Raw genomic sequence first — 20,569 nt, forward strand, 5'->3', positions numbered from 1 at the left:
AACCATTGTGTGCAACAGACAAAAAGCACAAGCACTTGCGCAGGTCTCTGGAGTTTGTTCACAATGTTCGAGCAACAACAACATTAGTCATGGAGCGCCAGGATGACGAATGTTCCCGGGCTTCATCTGACTCAGCTACCTGCGTGCTTTCCATTCGGGGGGTTTCCAAAGACGTAAACAAATTTACGTCTGAGTGTAAACCCCTTTAACGCCGTCATGTCCATTTCTTGCTTGGTCTCCAGAATTGAGTCAGTTGATATGGTCAATTAAAAGAGTTGCTTAGTTGCATGGATTTTTAGAGTGAGTGAGTTGAGTAAGCTAGTTAGCTGTGTCAATTGCTTAATTGAGTTTGCTAGTGTGAAAATGTTTCGCGTAGATCAAACTTTACATATTGATGAGAGTGAATGAGTTCATCTTAGTTTGTCATTTGCAAAATTAACATTCACATCTGAGGTTCGGGCTACTGTTTGAGCGTCGCGGTACATCACCCGCGTTTGCCCCGCAATGCTGAAACGCGAGTGTGTAGCCACCCATCATACTGCCACTCGCTTTCTTCGCCACAAGGTCGCTGTTGGAGGCAGCTGCGGTGCTGAAGGAGACAGATGAGGGAGAGATTTGCAGAGGCAATAGGCGGCGCCTCGTTACTGACGGATGCTGCCCCCCCCCGCCCACCTTTTCGAAGCGCTTTTCCACCTTGTGTCCCCCCCCCCCCCCCCGCCCCCCGGCCGCGATTGTTTCATCGAGCGGCTCTAAGTACTTTTGCCACACGAGTGTGAAAGTCAAAAGGTCAAAGGGCGGACAGCTGTTGAGAAAGACCAAAAAAAAAAAATCAAAAAGGCGATTGGAAAAGTCAACGTTAACATTCCTTCACCGTTGTCACACGCGGGCAAACATTTTGTGAGTGAGCTAAATTTAGTTTAGGGTGTTTGTAGAGGTTCTGGAGAGTGTTTCCAGATCAAATCATCTGTGAATTATTTAAGGGTAATGTAAGATGAATTTGAAACGATATTAAAGTGTTTGGGGATGACAGTTTGTGTTACATTAATGGCTTCAACCATTAATGTGGGCAATTACAGAGAAAATGAGAGGGGCGTCAGTGACTTGCTGTTTTTCGCGATTCGCCCACAAATAGTGAATAAGCGTCATTATTTACATTATCTATGAATATTTATGAGGCCGGCCTGGTTTATTCCCCTCTCCTGCTGCACACTCGGCTCCACAAGTTGCAAACGGAATCGGTGGGAGTCTGGTCGTTACGGCGGATTCCCGGCGGATGCGAGCACATCCATCAGACGTTTGACTCCCGCCAAGATAGCGGCGTGACGGATGGATCTAATGGATTGATTTAAGTCGGCGCTCACCCGCCGAATAAGTGAGCCGGCGCCGCAAATAACTCCATGTGATGCGTCGTGCTCTTCTTCCCCCTTCGCCGTCGACTTCATCCATCACGCCGCTCCCCGATTGGCCCGCTAATGCGCTCCCCTCCCCCTGCGACTTCCTGTGTACGCTTTATTATTTCATATTAAGACCGGGCCTTGACACCTGCACCCCTGCAGCCCATTTGTTCATGTGAGCTCTTGTTATGCAGACAGATGAAACTATGCAGTGTGTGTGTGTGTGTGTGTGTGTGTGTGTGTGCATGCGTGCTAGCGTGCTAGCAAGCATCCACCTTATCAATCTTGTTCTCAACAAGCTGCCACGTTGTTGACGGAGTGCACTGTTCACCTCTCTGGGCTCTCCATCTTTTCGCCACCCGCTGACTCGGAAGCTACATTAGCCTTAACTCGGCCCCTCTGTCTTTCGCAGACATTGAATCATTAGAGCTTCGACTAGAGCTTTTCTCTGTCTTGTTCAGAGTTCAGTGAGTGAGTGAGTGAGCGAGTTCAAATCATGTAATCAACAGTTTCTGTCATTTGGTTGACCAAATTCCAAATTTGCCAGGTCTCATTTCTGTCTCGACTTGCCGTTAGCAGATTCCCGCATCTCTGACACCTCGGCGTTCCTCTCCGCCGAAGCTCACAGCTCGTTGTTTGATGAACGAGCGTCGCGTTGATGGTTGGCGACAGGTGACTTCTGCGCTTTGGGTGGGAGGCAATCCTCACCGCCGTCTGCACCGTCTTTCTTCCTCTCCTGGCGCAAGGTCGGTGTGGAAAGGCGGTGAGGAAGGGTTGTCCCTCGCCTCCAGAGGTGCAATTCATGCCGGCAGGCAAGCAAAGCTGATTCAAAACAATGCTACCCTGGCCTTGTAGTCGGGAGAACAGTTAGTCAGCAGAAAAAAAAACATCCTTAATAAGATACTGCACTTTTTACCCTCCAACTTTTCATAAAATGCCTCAATGTGGCCGTGTGAAAGGAAAGAGTGGAAAACCAGGACAATGCAGGATGAGAAGCTTAAAGTCGTAGTGAAGTGAAACTAAAGATGGATTCTAAAGTATATAAAATCATGAAATATCATGCTATTCACTCCGCTCTCAAATGCTGTGGGAGTGTCCACTGAATGGGTGAACCCGCACTCTGCTCTTTTGTCAAGCATCTTTTTTGTACATGTTTGAGCTGTATCAGAAAAGGGGGACCTGCTCAAAATCTTGGGAGGATGGAATACATCCCATAGGGTTGTTTTGGAGCTTTTCCATGCACGACAATGAGGCGCTCTAAAGCGGCCGTGCCAGCCTGAATCCTCATTTCACTGGCCAAAAGCGCAGGCGTGCACACACGTAAACGCGTAAACAGGTATCCAAATTTTCCCCTAGAATATCACCACATACCTCTGCCACTGCTTTTTGTCACCCCTTTCATACAGCTACCATGCTGCCTCTTTTTGGATACATCTCCTGTAGCTGTTAAATTTGCCCACCTACTCCAGTGCTCTCAATGTGTGTCAATCATACAGAACAACAACCAGGATAACTTGGCGAGAATTCCCTGCCCTTAATAGGCGGCGCGAAAGGGGCCGTGTTGCATGTATGCATGCTATGCGCCTGATTGACGAGCAGTTAATGAGGCCTTTGGAGATAGACCAAGAGGCGAACGTGTGATGTGGCGCGCAGACAAGAAGCGCACTCTGACACGCGGCCACCGGTCCGATGTGACATTTCAGCAGACGTGAAGATTTTGCCTCTCTGCGCTCTCGAACACGTTCGGTGTTTTGTTTTGCAAAGCGGCGAGACGAGAGATTTGAGTGGAAATGAAACAAACGCATAATTGGTCTCAGAGGACCCGGCACACCATCTGAACTCTGCGACGGGAGATCTTTACGCTGTTTTAAGATGTACGAAGCCGGAGGCGTCGCTGCCAGACGGCCCTGGTTTTATATTTGTAACACCCCCTCCACTCTACCATCAATCTTTATAACACACACACAAACACACATACATACACACGCACATACTGTCCTCGCAATGCAAACAGACATACACATAGCAAGCGTGGTGTCTGTCCTTAAATGCATTGAAGACTACCAGACAGGCACAATAACACTAATGCTGACATGCATGTTTTTGGAATGTGGGAGGAAACCGGAGCACCCGGAGAAAACCCACGCAGGCCCGGGGAGAACATGCAAACTCCACACAGGGAGGCCGGAGCTGGAATCGAACCCGGTGCCTCTGCACTGTGAAGCCGACGTGCTAACCACTGGACTACCGGGCCGCCCCAATCTCAGTTTCACTTCTGATAATAAGTCTGAAGCTGAGATCTCATTCTGTGTTGGGACTTTTCACACAAAACAGCCGGCGTGGAGTAAAACGGCTTAGGTTGAGTCATTCAAAAGAGTGGAGAAATCAGGCCGACAACTTCGATTACGTGACTATTTTCGCAAAATTGGAAAAGCAGATGTGTAACGGTGCCTTTTTATACCTTCCCACTGTTGTAAAAACGGCCAGATGTTCTGCTTGAATTGTACTTCAGGAGATTTCGAAACTCACGGTTCCCCTCCAGTTTTAATTCATTGGCTATTGGAATTTTCTTCTGCCAAATTTCGGAATTGGCCTCAAAGAATTCATATCAGTCAGGCCCATAAAAACCACAATCACTTATGTGATGGAAGTTTGATGTGAATGATGACCAAGTGCGCTACAGCCGCTGTCAAGCCAATGATACAACCGCGGAAGCTGAGAAATTCCCGCGTCGACTTGACATTCCGTGCTTGTACCTTTCACACCGAGCGGGCGATGGCATCGGACGCCCGCGTCCGCAGCGGTCCAATTCGTTTACGGGCGAGCGCGTTCAAATCTGGACGTCATTCCCGGGAGGGCGACACGCGAGCGGGTACTTTTTATTTGTGTGCGCAGCAGGCCAGCACCCCTTAAAGGCCGCTTCCGTCTGTCACTTGTGTTTTATACTTGACCCGCGTCATTAAACTTACATCTGCGGGCTGTTTTCCGCCGCACTCGCCGAACGTACAAAACAAGCCCGGACTCATTCCTATTCCGCGTCTCGCCTCGCGCGTGTGTTTCTGCTCCCTTGTCAGTACCTGCGATCACAATCCTGGGCTGCAATGCCGGACCCCTGATTGGCAGTGCAGATAACCCCCCCCCCCCTCCCACTCACCCGCCCCCTCCACCCGAAGCGGCGCCCCTGCCAATCGGCAAAGACGCAAGTCTTCTCTCTCCACCTGTACGTGAATGTCAGAAGCTTCGGGGCAAGATTAGCGGAGGGGTTTCAGGGGGATTCCAGTAAGTCAATTTTGGCATTTGATTTCCATAAAGTGGGAGGAGGGCTTCTCTGTGCACTCCACGGGAAAAATGCCTCCAAGCCGACAGCGGCGGCGAGAACACAAAGCCGGAATGCAGTGATTTTGTGTACATGGAATAATATCAGGGATAAAAATGTCCACGGATAGATTTAAAACACACGGCAATGAGAGCGAACGAGAGCAGCGGTGCACTTTACACGAATGATAAATAGTATCGATGCACACGTGGGTGAAACGGCAGCAAGATTAGCATGCGGCGCTGTGCGGCGCAATAAAACCGATGTACGTGTCAAAAAGAGTCTATAAATATTTATGCCGTATATGACAAATACACGCATATCCAAAAGTGGACGTAAACGGCAGCGAGAAGAATCGGCGGCGACGTACGTCATAAACAACGACCAAGGCTTTGCAAAGAATAGTATATAGTTACCTTGAGAATAGTAACTAAGTTACTTGACTGATTATTTGATTTTAAACATAAATCAGGGACTCTACTGATGACCTGATATCAAAAGTTACGGAGCTACTCGACTGATGAGTCGATTTGAAACCACATAGCTTCGCCTTTGCGTATGGACAATGAATAGTGTATCACTCGGGAATGTACAATAGATGCTACATGGATAGAAATGAACATGGAGAGCAGTCAGAATAGTCAGCGGCACTGCATGTAGCATAAAAAACATATCTATGAATAGTTCATTTCCAGGCAGTCGAAATGAGCAGTCGTGATATAATTCCAGACCAGCAATTGACAACTTCATGCAGTTTATGAACGGTGACTTGTTACCAGTTCTTGTGCAGGAGAAAAAAAATAAAGAAATCACTCTTGTTTGTACACTTTTTGCCCACTCGTGTGTACCTTGAAAATGCAGATTTGACAAATCATATAGTTCAAGTCGAAGTCAAGTCTTTTGAGTCTTTGATTTTTCAGCTACACCACAGCACGTTGGAAGCCAACTTCTAAAATAGGCAATTAAAGTCTCACCCCATGCAACTCGAGTCCCCCCCCACTTCTGCCATAAAGTCTGCTCCCCAGCCATCCAGGTGTCCGGTGTGCGTCTAGCGAAAAGACCCGCACGGTGACTTTATCCCACTTTGTCCTCGAGAGCAGCAACTAGAGAATTCCTGACGACAACAACAACAACAAAAAAGTGTTGGCGCAGATAGCAACTCCCAAGGGTCTGATTAGCTCTGTGGACCCTGGCCCTGTCACTGGGATGCTCTGTGAGGCTTGAGCCCATATAGCTGAAGCCCCCCCGCACGCACACGCACACACTGTGGATCCATTACCTCACAGAGTGACACACAAAGAGCATTACCATGACCTTGAAGGCAACCGACGGTCATCGACACTGTGAAAAGAAGCGCGGGAGCACAGAGAGGCGCATCTACGGCGGGTCCGGGTGTTCCTTTCAATTGTGATGTACCGGTACTCTAATTGCAAAGAGAAGTTACACGAGTAATTTGATGAGCTTTCAAACATCCCAATAAAAACTGTTGTACGCAAACGACAATATAGGAGACAGAGACGACCTTGTGCTTCGCCCCTATTTTTCCATTCAACCACTTTGAAAATTTATAGTCGGCCGCCTAAAACACATTTGTCCTGAAAAGATTCTATGACGCCAGTAAATCACTATATTTGTTGACTAAAAAAAAAAAAAATAAGACTATGACATTATGTTTTTCCTTCGCCAATAGCACGATGCCAGCATACGTTGTGACACTGTGTTTGCTCCGTTGGCGCAACATCTGATTTACCAAGCGGCGACAAACAAACGTGCCTACAAGCAAGACCTCCCACACGACACCTCGGCCGAGCTCCTCTTCTATTATCTCGCCCAAGGCCGTCGAAGCGCCGCAGAGGCAAGGACGCACCGCCTAAACGCTTCTATTCACGTCTTTGTGTGTTTAGAAGGACGCAAGGCGGCCGCCGATGAACCTCGTGTGGGCTCGGCGCCTCGCTTTTAAGAATAAACACAAATGTCAAAGATGCTTTATTGGCTCGGAATATTTGCCGTCTTTGGAAAATGACCCCGCTGAGAGCAGTCCCTGTTTGTTCTTTAAAGCCCTTGTTTGCTTCTTGCTTTCACCGTGTACGGACCAAGCTGTCTTAATCGATACATTAATCAATCGGGAGCTGCATAGAGCCTGAATATAAATTAAAGCCGTTTGGGGGAATTACATTTGGAATGAATACGAATGAAATACTTTGACCCCAAAACATTATATAATGTCAAAAATATGATACATTTGACCAGAATAAAAGTCTTTTCTGTGTGTGTGTGTCTATTTTGTCCACAAAAATCTTCACTGGGCCATGACAGAGTTGCATTTTGCCATTAAGACACTCCCGAGCTATTCTGAGCCATTATTTCTCACGTGTCAGTCATGTGCTGTCACCAAAGTGGCAAATGACAGACAGGTACTGCTGGATGATGTCATCAGCGGGATAAACGACATCATCTTCAAGGTGAACGACTGGGCCGATTTGGTGGGACGATAAAACACCGACGCTGCGACACAAGCTCCTTCTGTGGTTCTCGCTCCGGCGATCCGCTCAAATGGCCTCGAGGCCGACGCAGCCTCAGGCCACCTCCCTCCCCCGAATATTTGATGCGCGTTTATGGCTACCGCCAGTAAAATTATCCAGGGGTTGACCTGGCCTGACTGTACACACTCTGCTTGAGATGCTAATGAAGTTACACAAGGTCAGGCAGCCAATTTACGAACACTTTTGATTGGCACGATGGTAGCAATTTTACAAAACAAAATATGGCACGTAAAACTGTGGGCCCTATCAGTGATACCGAAATTGATACCAGTAACTAAGCAAACTGGTGCTTCGTTACAAAGTATGCTAGTGCTATTTCTTTTTCCAGTAGACTACAATGAGCCAAAACACACGGTCAACACAACAAAGTACTCCATCAGGTATCACTGCGTTTAAAAAAAAAAAACAGTGAGTTGACAATAAAAATTAAAAATACATCAAATTTATATTGAAACTTATGATAGGTGATACCACACTTTTTTTAAAGATACACTACCATCACATTAAAAAAAAAAAACACTATATGCTGGTATCATCGATACAGATGCCGAGACCAATGATGTCCCTATTTTAGGATCAAACTCTAATCTGGTGTTAAATATATTGTTGCATGAGTCAATATACAACCCTAACAAATTTTCATAGTCCATCCATCCATTTTCATCAGCGCTTATTCTGAAGATTGTCGTGGGAGTTGCTGCAACCTGTCCCAGCTGACTTTGGGCGGGAGGCACACACACACACACACCCTGAACTGGTCGCCATAGGGCACATATAGAGACAGACCACCATTCACATCCACAATCAGACTGTACCTGATTGGGAACCGATCCCACGCTGCCAGCACACAAGTCAGTGGACTGTGTCATGACACCATCAGCGACTTTAATTTGCATAATGCTTAAGATCATTTTTCTTAAACAAGGACTTGAGAGCTCTGTGTGTTTTGAATTTAACCTCTCCACCTTATTGATCATTGGACCAATCAGCAAGCAGATGCTCATCAATTAGTCAGGCAGAAAACACCGTCACGTGACTCTCTCTCTCTCTCTCTCCCCCCCCCCCCCCCCCCCACCCACCGCGTGTCACAGTGGAACTCGTCCTCCTCCTCTCTTCTTCTCTTTTTCTTCTTCCTCCTGCCCCTGTTCTTCTTCTTCTCTCCGCACTGCGTTACAACCGCGAGGAAGCGGTTCGGCTCGGACAAGTACGCCAGCTGTGTTGCATTATTAGTGAAATTATTTTTAATTGGTAAAGCCCCCCCCCCCCACACTCTTGTTTTTTTTTAAATTTTCTCTCTCTATTTCTCTCTCGCCCTTTTTTTTTTTTTTTTTTTTTTTTTTAGCCCACAAATGCGCGGGCGCAGGTGCGCATCACGCGGAGAGCCGCCGCGAACGCAGCCGTGATGGGACGCCGAAGCTCCGGGGGAAGCGCGACTTTGGCCGCGCCGCTGCTGCCGCTTCTGGTGCTCCTTCTGCCGGCCACCGCGCTCGGCCGAGGTAAGACCCCCCCGCCCCTCGGAACGCTGTGTGCTTTGGAGTTGCCCGTGGAAGTTAGCCGACGCGTCTGGCTCCAATTACGCTGCCGTGGCTTGTCACTCAAAGCGTCAGAAGGTCACGGGTTCGAGTCCTGTGAGCTGGAAAGTGGAAATTGCTGGTGGTGTGATAGTGATGCGCGCGTGTGGGTAGTCACCGTGTGTGGACTGCCAAGTGCCAATCAAGCGCCTCTGCGTGCGGGTCAACAAAGTGTGTCCGGTCACCTCATTAGCGAAAAGTGAAGAGAACGGTGGTAGATGAGTGGTTTTCCTCGCAATGGTGAGGTTGAGGGTTTGATTCTTGGCTCTGTGGAATTTGCATGGGTTTTGGTGATTGGCTGGCGACCAGCTCACCTGCGACCTGATTGAGGATAAGCGGAATTGAAAATGGATGGCTGCCAGCCACAAAAGCAACAATGCTGACTTTTTGATTGATGCAGTCAAAGAGAGGCTTACTCATCAACGTTTGTATTGTCAGTATTTTAGCCCTCCCCGCCCAGCGAACTATTCGAAAGAGCTCTTGATGAGAGGCATTTTAATGAGATAGATTTAAAAATACACTCTTGTTCTTCACTGCATACTCCTGATCAGCGCAAATCAACTGAAGGGTCTTTGATTGGTCACCAAGGAGCTGTTATTTTGAATCATTTCAACAGGAAATGGTGCACACATATCAATATATTTAAAATGGAAGACATTCATCCCACCAAAAAATCTTTTGAAACAGTGGGGAAATATCCAACTGTATATGCTGATAAACCTCATATTAACAATGACAGCACGGAACATCCCTCCAGTGTATGAGAATGTGTTTGCTGTAATGTCTTTTTTTGCGGGTTTGATCACTGACATCATTGATCAATCAGCCAATTGTGATGTTGCAATCGATCACTGAGTTTGCATAAAATGAAAAATATCCACGATCCATAAAGTCTAGTTCAATGTAGACCTAAAGAAATGCACATCAAGTACCTACAGTACATCGATACCGATACATTAAAAAACACAGTAGCAAGCGAATTACAGCTGGTATCACTGATACCGATATTGATACCAATACACAAATACTAACAGAAAATGTTATTATGAGACTTTATGGATGGGTGGAGAGGTCTGTGTAAACTATGAATGAGTTAATTTAAAATGTTCACACTTTTGTTATGTTAAGTTCATCCAAGAGTGTGAATACTTGATTGTCTACATGCTATTGCCTGGTGACCAGGCCTTGGTGGTCCCGGCTTCTTTTGCCAAATGTCAGCATAGGTTGCCCGTTTTTCCCTGTTATAAAACCGTAAAATGTCTTGTCTGTGATTAATATCCTTCTTATTGTAACAATTAAGACATAAAAGAAAGAAGTCATTTTATGTATTATATATTGTATTTAACTAATCTGTTAGTGTAATTTTAGTCTGCCAGATATTGGAATCGGACGCAAACCCCCACCCCCCAAAAAATCCAGATCAGTTGAGACCTATTCTGAACATTTCTGTAAGATTTAGTTTTAAATCCTGGCAGATTGGGTAAAGGCTGGTGATGGAGGCTGGGAGTGAGCGCGCCAGAAATAAAAGGGCAACGCGGCTATGTTTTATGTTTGCCGCTAAATGACTTTTCTAGGCCCACGACTTTGATTGAAACGACGCTGGAGCGGAGACGCGCCGCTTGGCCACGGCCGCTCACTGCCGCTCGCCTGCTTGGCGGGAAATTGCGACGTGCTCACTTTCGCTCTTGCATTATTGAAGGGGAACACATTTCTCGCCGGGCGGGAGATGCTGAAGGTGGGGGGGCGGGGGGGGGGGGGGGGGGGGGTAGAAAAAAATCAGCGCTCGGTTATGCTGATAAAGCGGGATGAGGAGTGGACAGCGGTGAAGTCCAATATCCATTGTTGTTTTATTTTGAAACAGGTCAATATCCATTGTTGTATTATTTTAAAGCAGATCGATACAGAAGCCGTTTGCCCTCCCTGGAAGCAGTGACATTCATCAGAAATAATTCTTTTATTGTGAAAGTGGCATCATGTGACTGGTGAAGTTTCCTTTGTGCTTTTGAGTGATGATCACGAGGCGGTGATGCTTCATTGATGCCATTAATATGGATTCTAAGCACGACTATTTATAACACACGCGTAATGAATCTCCTTTGTGTAGTGCATCATTTTATTGAAAAAAAATTCCAATTCTTTGTTGCAACTTTCTGCCTAGATTGAGTTGAGGCACATATTTGAAATTAGGAAAACCTTACATCACAAAAAGTATCCACTGCATCATGAAATAACGCCGATCTGTTCTTAATTGTGAAATTTGGGACTGTTTAATTGAGCAACAAAACTATACACATTTGAAATTCTTAGAATTTTGAGGGGAAAATCTGTAGAAAAGTCTTTCAAAGTGTCAAGAGTCGAATTTAGGTCCCGCCTCAACAACATACATTTTACAAACTTAAAATACAATATCAGGAGTCGCCGTAAAACGGTGGCAACAGGTGCATCCAATACAGCGTCGGCGTAATTAAGTCGTTTTTTTTTTTTTTTTTTTAAATACCGTTAGTTGGCATTGAATGTTATTCCAGGACATCATTGTGTTGTTGAAATCGGTAGCGACAGTTTGTGGTAGCAAACAAAGTCAAGTTGCGCCGTGATATGCTGCCCGGCACAATTTCAAAATAAAAGTGAACGTAGGCATTGATGTCCATATATTAAATGGCAAGGTTAGGTTCATTATGAGGTTTGGCGGTGGAATGTTGCAGCAATATTTTCAAGAAGGCCTCGAGAATGCATACAGCAGTAGATGAGATTTTCTGACTAATAGGCAAGCGGCTGTCATGGTTATACAAAACTCTGAGACGCCTCTGACCACAAACGTACAATTGTTCGCAGTTACTTGGAGACATGGGAATAACCTCGGGTAATGAGCCTGGTGCCGCTTCGCCGAGTCGCTATTATGTGCTCACGTGCAGCACGCTTCACATGTGCGACGCCTCCCCTGTAATAAACGTCCCAGTGCTGCGGGGGAATGATGGGTCGCCATTTCAGTCCTTTCCCTTTTCACGCCGCCGCCGCGCACGTGCGCAGTATAGAAAAGGGGGCGAAAGCCTCGGAGCTAACGGGCCGTCCACAAAGCCATTCCAGAGCGAGCTCAAGGACGCCGCCTCAGTGTCATGATTCAACGGCCATATATACGATCGTGACAAATGTCCTGACGGAAGGGTGCAACGAGGCGGCGTTCCCGGGGAAAAGTAGCAGGCTGGGGCGGGAGACAGATGGGGCGTCGCGGGGCGGAATGCTTAAAGCGTCTCTCCTGTTTGCCGGGACCGATCGCTTGTCTACCGCGCCTCCTATCAGATGAATGAACTCCTGCATGAATCGCACACAAGCGCATATTTAATAAGTCTGCACTCCACCAAGGCCGGTTCATTTGGCAAACTTCTGTGAAGTTGACTCAAGGCTTCTGGATGAAAAGAGTTAAAAATATCGGGACACAGCCCTGAAACAACCCGAACTGACCCAACTGGACAACAAATCAATTAACACATCCGACCTACTTAGCCACCCACCCTAAACCGACCTATTAGATCTCCACTTGCCATTTCTTTTAATGTCAGCAAGTGACATTTGAATCAATAGGTTTTCCTTTTTAGTTTAAAAAAAAAAAACTTACTTTCAAGTCCATCTCGTTGTGTGGCACTAGCTTCTCGCGGTGTTGTACTAGCCTTGTCCGAGCTAGTGCTAAACTAGTTAATCTCTCAGGTGCAAGGTCCAAGTTTGTAAACCCGCTTTTGTCGCCGCTAAACCGGCGTGAGAGGCCAACAGCAAAGTCATGACAAAAGTGTTGCCACACTGCCTACTGTAGCTGCGATTCATTCACTGACCGCGTAACAATTGGATTTAATGCTCATTAGCCGGCGCAAATATTCCCAAACACACACAACTCCTACCGGGCGTCGCTTAACGTAGCACGTATGTAGCTTCCATCAAAGTGCACTCCCCATGTGGATACGTTATACCTACGGAGAGGCGTGCGTCATCCCAATTGACAATATGCTATGAAGAGATCTGACTCTCGAAAAATTCTTGTTCCGTTTGTTTTCAGCGACCAATTTCGGAGGCCGATGGGCCGAAATACTCGCGTGTGCCCAACGTTACTGCAGCTTAAACATTTTTGTATCCAGGACAGTAGTTGTAGTTGCTGTCAGTTGTATTTAACTTTGGAGTACAATACAATTGAGATCTAATCTCTGAGAAGTGTTTGCGTTCAAACAACTATTTAACCTTTTTTTTTTTCTTTAAGGATTATATAAAAAATTTTTTTGATTAAAGTGCCAATGTTGATGTCGTGCAGTCATTTTGACATGCTTAACTGAATGCATTCCGCCAGCAGTGTTGAAGCAGGCTTGTGAAAGTCAATGCTGTACACTTGAGGCGGGTGAAGGCCGTCGTCAAGGCAACACCAGCAAACATTAGCCAGCGACGTCGTCGTGTTTTATTCATCAAGTCGAGCGTCGCGCTTTAAGACGTCGGCTGAAGAACTCTTGAAGGTTCGCAGAACTCTCCGCCGTCAATTTGGAAAGGCGGCGGCAATATCCGCCGCGCCCGGACGCTCGCCATTGTCAGCGTGACAGGAGGCCCAAATTGAAATGTCAGCACCCGACGAACACGCGCGGAATTAAAATGGACATGGTTATTATGATGCAGCGTAATGCTAATCCTCGTTTGTATGCAGCGCTCAAATCTGACGGCGGCCAGGATTTAAAAAAAGAAAAAGTCTTATTAACAGAAGCGCTCGTTGCGGGTCGGCGCTATCAGAACCCATTAAAGCGTTTCCTATTGATTATGAGTGCCACGTCGTTTCCTGTTTGAGTGTCGGAGTCTTGATCAAAGGCACGTTGCAAACGGAGGCCGTCCCAACCAATTTGGTGCTTGTTGACTCCACACTTCCAACGGCGTTTAAAAAAAAGAATCTCTTGAATTATTCAACAAAAGCAAGAAACTATTTGTTGCGGAGTAGGGCAGGTCTAAGTTGAAACCCTATCACAGGTTTGAAACCCTATTTTAAAACCTGAACCCAAGCTTGACATCTTCATTTGAAACCCGATCTTTCGACCCAAACACATCTTGAAGACCTACTCGAACCCCTAATTGAAGATCTGAACTGAAACCATAATCCTTGTTTAAAATCCTTGCTTGAAACCGGAATTGGAAAATATAACACAAGCTTGAAACCCTTCTTTGAAACCCTCACTTAACACCTTACTTTGAGACAGCCACCCACCCTAATTTTGAAACGCTAACCGAGCCTGAAAACCCTGACCTGTTGGAAACCTGTACTTGAAACCCTATGTAGCCCTAAATAGAAGCCCTAATTTGCAACCATAACAATGGCATCAAACCCTAATTGGAACGCATACCACAGGCTTGAAATCCTCTTTTGAAACCTTAACCCAGGCTTAAAACCCCAATATAAAAAAAACTATCATTGGAAACCCTTACTTCGACTTCAAAACTGATATCGAAACCTTAACTCTGACTCCAGCCATGATTCAATAATTTGAAACCCCGATTTCTGTTTTAAACTCAAACTTGACACCCTATGTAACCTCATTTTAAAACCCTAATTAGCTAGTCCAACACATGCTTAAAACCATAATTTGTAACACGAACAAAGACTTGAAACCCTCATTGATAATCTCTAACTGGAAAGATGTGAAACGCTATCTTGGGCTTCCAACCCTAACTTTGAAAGCATAACCCTGCCTTGAAACCCTAATTGACTATTCTAATCCGCAAATGTCAGGAGTACACACGGGGGAATAGCGGACTGAGCTCTTGTCCGGGATTAGAGGTCTTGGGTTTTCTGTGGGGGGGTTTTTTCCCCGTCGAACAGCGAAGGCTCCCAAGGGGCTCGGCCGTGCCCCTTAAAGACGCGCAACCAGCGCTGGCGTGCACGTCATGTTTAATGTCATGTGACTGCTTTGAATGGAATCGATAAGATTATCTGTCCTGCGCTAAGTACTTGAGACACGTGACACCCGCACCACTGGCGGCCTTTGAAAATGATCCACTCCGCTGTGACAAAAGTATCGGGACACATACAGGGAGTGGAAAGGAAGCGGTGTTCTGAACTCCTGTTTCCATGGCAGCCAGGTCGCCTGGAGCACAATCATCATTAACGCCATATAGAGAGGCCACGAATGAACAGTTCAATACAGTCGCAACACTACTTCCTTGATACCCCAATTTGACACACTTACCCTGACCTAAACCCGTTGGTAAGCTTGACACCCTAACTTTAAAAGTCTCATTTGAAACCCTAAACTGAGCCTGGAACCTTAGATTGCAATCATACCCAAACTTTGAAACCCCAAGTAGAAACGTTAACCATGATTTGAAACTCTAATTTGAAACCTGAGCTGCAATTCAAAACTTGAAACCCTAAAATTTCCATGAAACCACACCTCAAGCTTGAAGCCCTACTTTGAAACCCTAACTCTGACTTAAAGCCCTCCAAAACCCCAACCTAACCCTGAAACCCTAACTTCTAACCTGCCCAAGGCTTGAAACATAAATTGAAACGCTAACCCTAAATCTAAATCCTGACCTTGGTTTTTATCCCAACAACCTTGTGCGAAAACCTCAACCCTGTCTGGAAACTCACATTTAAAACTCAAACCAGCACCACCCCTCAACCGAACACTGTTTTGAAACCATACTTTGAAGCCTGATTGTAGCATTGTACACACCCTGGCGTTCCTGTTGCCGCCGCTGCTGTTGTTGTTGTTGTTGTTGTGCTGGTTGTGTCGGGTGTCCAAAAGCGAGGACTCGTCAAAGACTGGCTGAGGTGTGAGCGTCTGGCGCGCCGCAGCAGCCCAGCTCATCTCTCATCCGTCCCCGCCGGCTTTTCAGCTCTTTTCCCAGCCAACTGGATCCTTCCTCGCTTCGCCACTTTAACCCCCCCACACCCCCCCCTCGCCCTTCACCGCGTGTGCGTTACGGGAGCCACGCTAAAAAGTCATTAGATATTCCTTTTCATCGTTAGTCACGCCTACTTTGCGTCTTTTGTAGCTTTTGTTGATTTTTCCAGTCTGAGGGAAATGGTTCACTTTCAAACTATTTCACAGTTTGCCGCGTTTGTGAATAAACTTGTCTCGAGTTGACCTCGTTTGTGTTCCAGGAAAAGAAAAGTTGGTTTCCCACTCACGTTTGGTCTCCTTCGGCACATTCCGAAAAACAGTTGGGTCAGAAATAGCCCTAATAGGGTCAAAAGGGACCGACTCAATATTGGCCCCACGTTTTTAGTTAACAACACGATTTGGATCAAATGAATAACGTGTTGGAGAAAAGGCGCAGAGTTGGCAACATGCTAACTTTACTACACTGAAAACAGCGGAGTCAAAACTAACCCAAATCTTTTTGGGTTATTTATGGAATCCAAAAAGTTGGTTCAAATGAATTGCCCAAATAACGGCAACAAAAATATCAAGTTGTTTTGTAAATGGGGTTTAATAATACAACTTTTAAAAAAGATTTTTAAAAGTTGATTTAATGAAATAATTAATCCAAACTGTTGGGTCAGTCCCCTTTTTGACCCTATTTGGGTTATTTTTTACCTGTTATTTTGATATTTTATCATTGTTCCATTTTTAGTGGAGTACATTTAGCACATTGCTAACTCTGCGCCCTTCTCCAACCCAGATTTGACTATTATTGAAAGAGCGCCACCACAAGGAGCTGTGAAAGAGTGGCCCGTACAGAGATGAGATGAAAGCAGCAGAGGATCACACATTCTTTCTCATTTTCGACCATCAAAAATATATTTAAATATTTTAAAAAAAGAGGCCTGATCAAACATAGGAGCCTGAATGTGAAATGTGAAATTTCAGGTTTGATCCTCTGTGGTGTGCTAATGAAGCCCCCCGTGTTTGCCACCATCACGCCGCGTGTTTGCTACGCGGTGCCGCAGGAGGATGTGGACGGGGGTCGGGGGTGGATGTAGCGGGAGGAGACGGGGGGGGGGGGGGGGGGGGGGGGGTCCGCTTCATCAAAGCAAGCTACCTTTTACGTTTTTATGTGGAAAAAGGACGTCGTCGGTGTTGGTATGCTGCGAGTGGGGATGTCTCGGTCAGAAATGCAGGGATTAGCATCCCGCTGGGGCGGCCCTCATTTGAGAAAGCGCTGGCTCAAGGTTTGAAAGGGAAGACCGCTACGGCACGCAAGGAGGGCGGGGTGAAATGTCACCGAATGGAGGTGAAGCGGAGGAAGAGGGGGGATAAGGAGCAAAGCTTTGAGGCGTTTGGGTAGGAGAGAATGGACACACGCACACAAAATAAAATCCTTATTTTCATCATATTTTACCTTTTTAATCGAAGAAAAGTTCTTGTTTCTTCGAGTCTGCCTTTTTTTTTCTCAAACACAGCACTTCATTTATATTTATAATAACTTTTTCTCTGTAATTTTCAACTTTTTTCCCAAGAGTATTGGAAAAAAATGTCTAATATTTCACTTTTATTTAGAATATTGCATCCTTATCGTACGCAAATATGTTTTTATTCGCATAATAATTGAACTTTTGTAGTGTAGTGATGTTATTAGCGCCCGCGCACATAAAAGGCGTCTTGCCTTTAGATGTTGTGGAGGTGGTGAATTCGAGTGAGCTGGGAAATGTCAGCGCCGAGGGGAATCGTCCCGCTCTGATCTGCGTCGTTCATCTGACCCTCGTCTTGGCTGGTTTCTTCCCAGAGGTGTTTCACCTACAGCCCCTCACCGCCTCTCAGCTCGCTTGTTTCCTTCCAGCAGTGCTTTATTTTGAAAAGTGCCAGGTCAGAGGTCGCAGCTTGCCCCCTCTTGGCAGCCTTTTCCCTCATTCGCCACACAGGAAAAAAAGAGAACAAGAACTTGTTTTGTTCTGCTTGTGCTTTCAAGTTACACAACCCAGCTCATACATAATATTTTGTCTTTTTTTTTCTTTCTTTTTTTTTTCTTCTTTTAAAATTGCAACTTCTGCGATTGGCTGACAACCTTTTTGACATCCAGCACTTCCACATACCAAAATGCTAAAAACAATTTCAGGTGGTGTTTTTTTGTTGTTGTTGTTGTTTTTAACTGTTTAGCTTGCTGGAGGAAAAAAAAGCAAGTGTACCACTTACAGAAGAGAAGTGTTGCGGCACTAATGGAGCTGGAAGCGCTTGTGAAGTTGAAGAGCGATGTCGCCCATCAAAGTGTTCGAATGAGGCGACGGTGGCCGAAGAGAAAAAAAAAAAAGTGAGCGCAAGGAATTAGCTCTTAGGCGTTTGAGGTTTTTCCCTGCAAAGTTTTGCCGGTAATTGGAGTGTCAGCGCGGTGGGGGAACAAACACATGAAACACATCGCAGACACCCAACACGTAATTACATTTTGCTATCAAAGAGCTGAATGTGCTTTGAGCACCAAACGACCGCCACCCCAACTAAGTGTGTGTGTGTGTGTGTGTGCATACGTTTTCTTTTTTTTTTGTTGTTGTTTTTTTATTGACCGCTCTTTGGCCCAACACTCGGCGGGATAAAGGCAATGTTTCCAATTCCAGTGGCTTTCATTAGTTTGATGCATTGTCATGGCGACACAGTTGGACAGGTGTTGATGCATATGCTTTCCTGCTTTAAAAAAAAAAAGAAAAAAAACAAAACACCTGCACGCCACCACCCACTGCCCAGCCTCATACGTTCTTGGAGAATTGCCTCTGTTGTCGAAATAGTCACATTTTGCTCTTCATACTTTATAGATGAGGGGTAGGGCACCATTTTATTCTATTCATACACGCGCACACACTTTTTTGGGGTCTTTTTAATTGTGTTGTGGCAACTTTTGTTTTCTTAAAGACTTTAAATAAAATATTAAACTATATAGAAAAATATAAGAAATATTTCTTTGACATTGCAGTATTAATCATAGAATAAAACAATTCTCCCCAAAATATACGTACATTTTGTTCTTACAACATTAAAGTCTGTTTTTTTTTTAAATAATGTTATCTCTTGCCTCAGCAAAAAAATGTCTTTTTTAGCCCAAATTTGCTTCTGTGATTTTCACAATATTCAGATCTATTATTTTGTTGGAAAAAATACATCTTTGCTCTTGTAGTCTTACGAAAATTCTCTCCAAACTGTCATGAAAAAATAAAAATAAAAAAAGATGGAAATGTTGTTTCCCAAGTGAAAATCTCATTTAATTTTTTTTTTCTGACAATAGTTTGATTTATTTTTGTCTGACAGAAACTGACTGCAAAGGTATTCTTGATGCAACTTAATTCACGTTTTCTTAAACCTTGTACCACCTTCAAAGATTGCATATTCGTTGATTTCCTTCAAAGAAATGTTACTTTTTACTCTTTAAAAAAAAATCCCATTTTATTCTTGTGTTAAGATGACGACTCGTTTTTCAGAAAAATGCGCCTTGTTCCGCTTTTTCTTTGGATAAATCCGACGTTTCATTTGGAGAGTTCCCCATTTGTGTCTTGTTGAAGTCTTTTAGTTGCCTGAGTGTTTTCATTCATCAGGCGGTGGGAAAGCATCAGTGCATCCGCCTCCTCTGGGGAGCCCTTTAGTGCTTGAATAAAAGCCGCCATCGCGATCATGTTTTTATGCGTGACCAAGGAGACCTAAGATCGTAAATGCGCATTCACATGATGATCGTTACTTTCTTTAGCAGCCGCGCTGATGTTCATTCAAGAGATTCAATCAAAGATAATGATTAGCCAATTGTATTTTTTTTATTTTATTTTTTCCTCACGATCAAATATTCGAAAGTCACGGCCTCTGGGTGACCCTCGCGTCTTGTCCCGAGTCAATTCAAGCGTCCGGCGAATGGCCTCACTTTGTGACTTGGCAAACTGACATGATTTAAAAACGTGCCGCGCCTTTCCGATCGTGCTGGTCATCGTCGAGCCGATTTCTGTCAATGGTTTGACGCCCAGGTGATTTGACACTCAGCCGCTTGGAGTGTGACAAAGGCTTGACCGCCAAGGTATTGCCACTTGGCGTGGTAATTGGGCGTCCTATATTTGACCACGAGGCCCACTTCGCCGCCGTCGGCGTCAAGGGGAATCAGTGTTCTATTTTTCTTACTCTCATCAGCGGGTGAAAAGTGGGCCGCTCCTCACCCTCGACACGGGATGAAAAAACTAATAATAAAAATGCATGTGTAATATGACACTAGATGATTTTAGTTGTCATTGCCTTGTTTAATTTAAAATTGTCCAAATCATCTGAATTTTTTGCCTCCCAACAAAAGATCTCTATGCCATTTTTTTTCAAGGTCGTTTATCACAATTTTAAAATAATGCAAGCATAATTTTGACACAAAACATTGAGGGTGCGGCCCGGTAGTCCAGTGGTTAGCACGTCGGCTTCACAGTGCAGAGGTACCGGGTTCGATTCCAGCTCCGGCCTCCCTGTGTGGAGTTTGCATGTTCTCTCCGGGCCTGTGTGGGTTTTCTCCGGGTGCTCTGGTTTCCTCCCACATTCCAAAAACATGCATGGCAGGCTGATTGGACGCTCTAAATTGTCCCTAGGTGTGAGTGTGGGCGTGGATGGTTGTTCGTCTCTGTGTGCCCTGCGATTGGCTGGCAACTGATTCAGGGTGTCCCCCGCCTATTGCCCGAAGACGGCTGGGATAGGCTCCAGCACCCCCCGCGACCCTAGTGAGGATCAAGCGGTTCGGAAAATGGATGGATGGATGGAAACATTGAGGGTGGGCGAGCACAATGGATAGCGCAAAAATATTATGCAAACAAAACAGTGGACCGATCCCCGTTTGCTGTAA

General features: G+C 45.4%; 1 protein-coding gene across 3 annotated transcripts in view; it reads left to right on the forward strand.

Moving 5' to 3' along the window:
• The window catches only part of LOC147191686 (netrin receptor UNC5D-like), a 91,547-nt gene that overhangs the window by 23,425 nt on the left and 47,553 nt on the right, over nucleotides 1-20,569 (forward strand). For 2 of the 3 annotated variants that reach the window (XM_086135161.1, XM_086135164.1), the window contains exon 3: nucleotides 8,596-8,749. In XM_086135161.1, coding sequence (XP_085991287.1) covers nucleotides 8,656-8,749 — 94 coding nt within the window. In that variant the 5' untranslated portion in view covers nucleotides 8,596-8,655. Of the gene's footprint in view, nucleotides 1-8,353; nucleotides 8,458-8,595; nucleotides 8,750-20,569 lie in introns of those variants that run through there. The other variant, XM_086135163.1, reaches the window with a different exon arrangement.

Source organism: Hippocampus guttulatus, chromosome 17 (assembly GCF_054856545.1).
Source record: "Hippocampus guttulatus isolate MCC_2025c chromosome 17, RoL_Hgut_1.0, whole genome shotgun sequence".
In the NCBI taxonomy this organism is placed as follows: Eukaryota; Metazoa; Chordata; class Actinopteri; order Syngnathiformes; family Syngnathidae; genus Hippocampus; species Hippocampus guttulatus.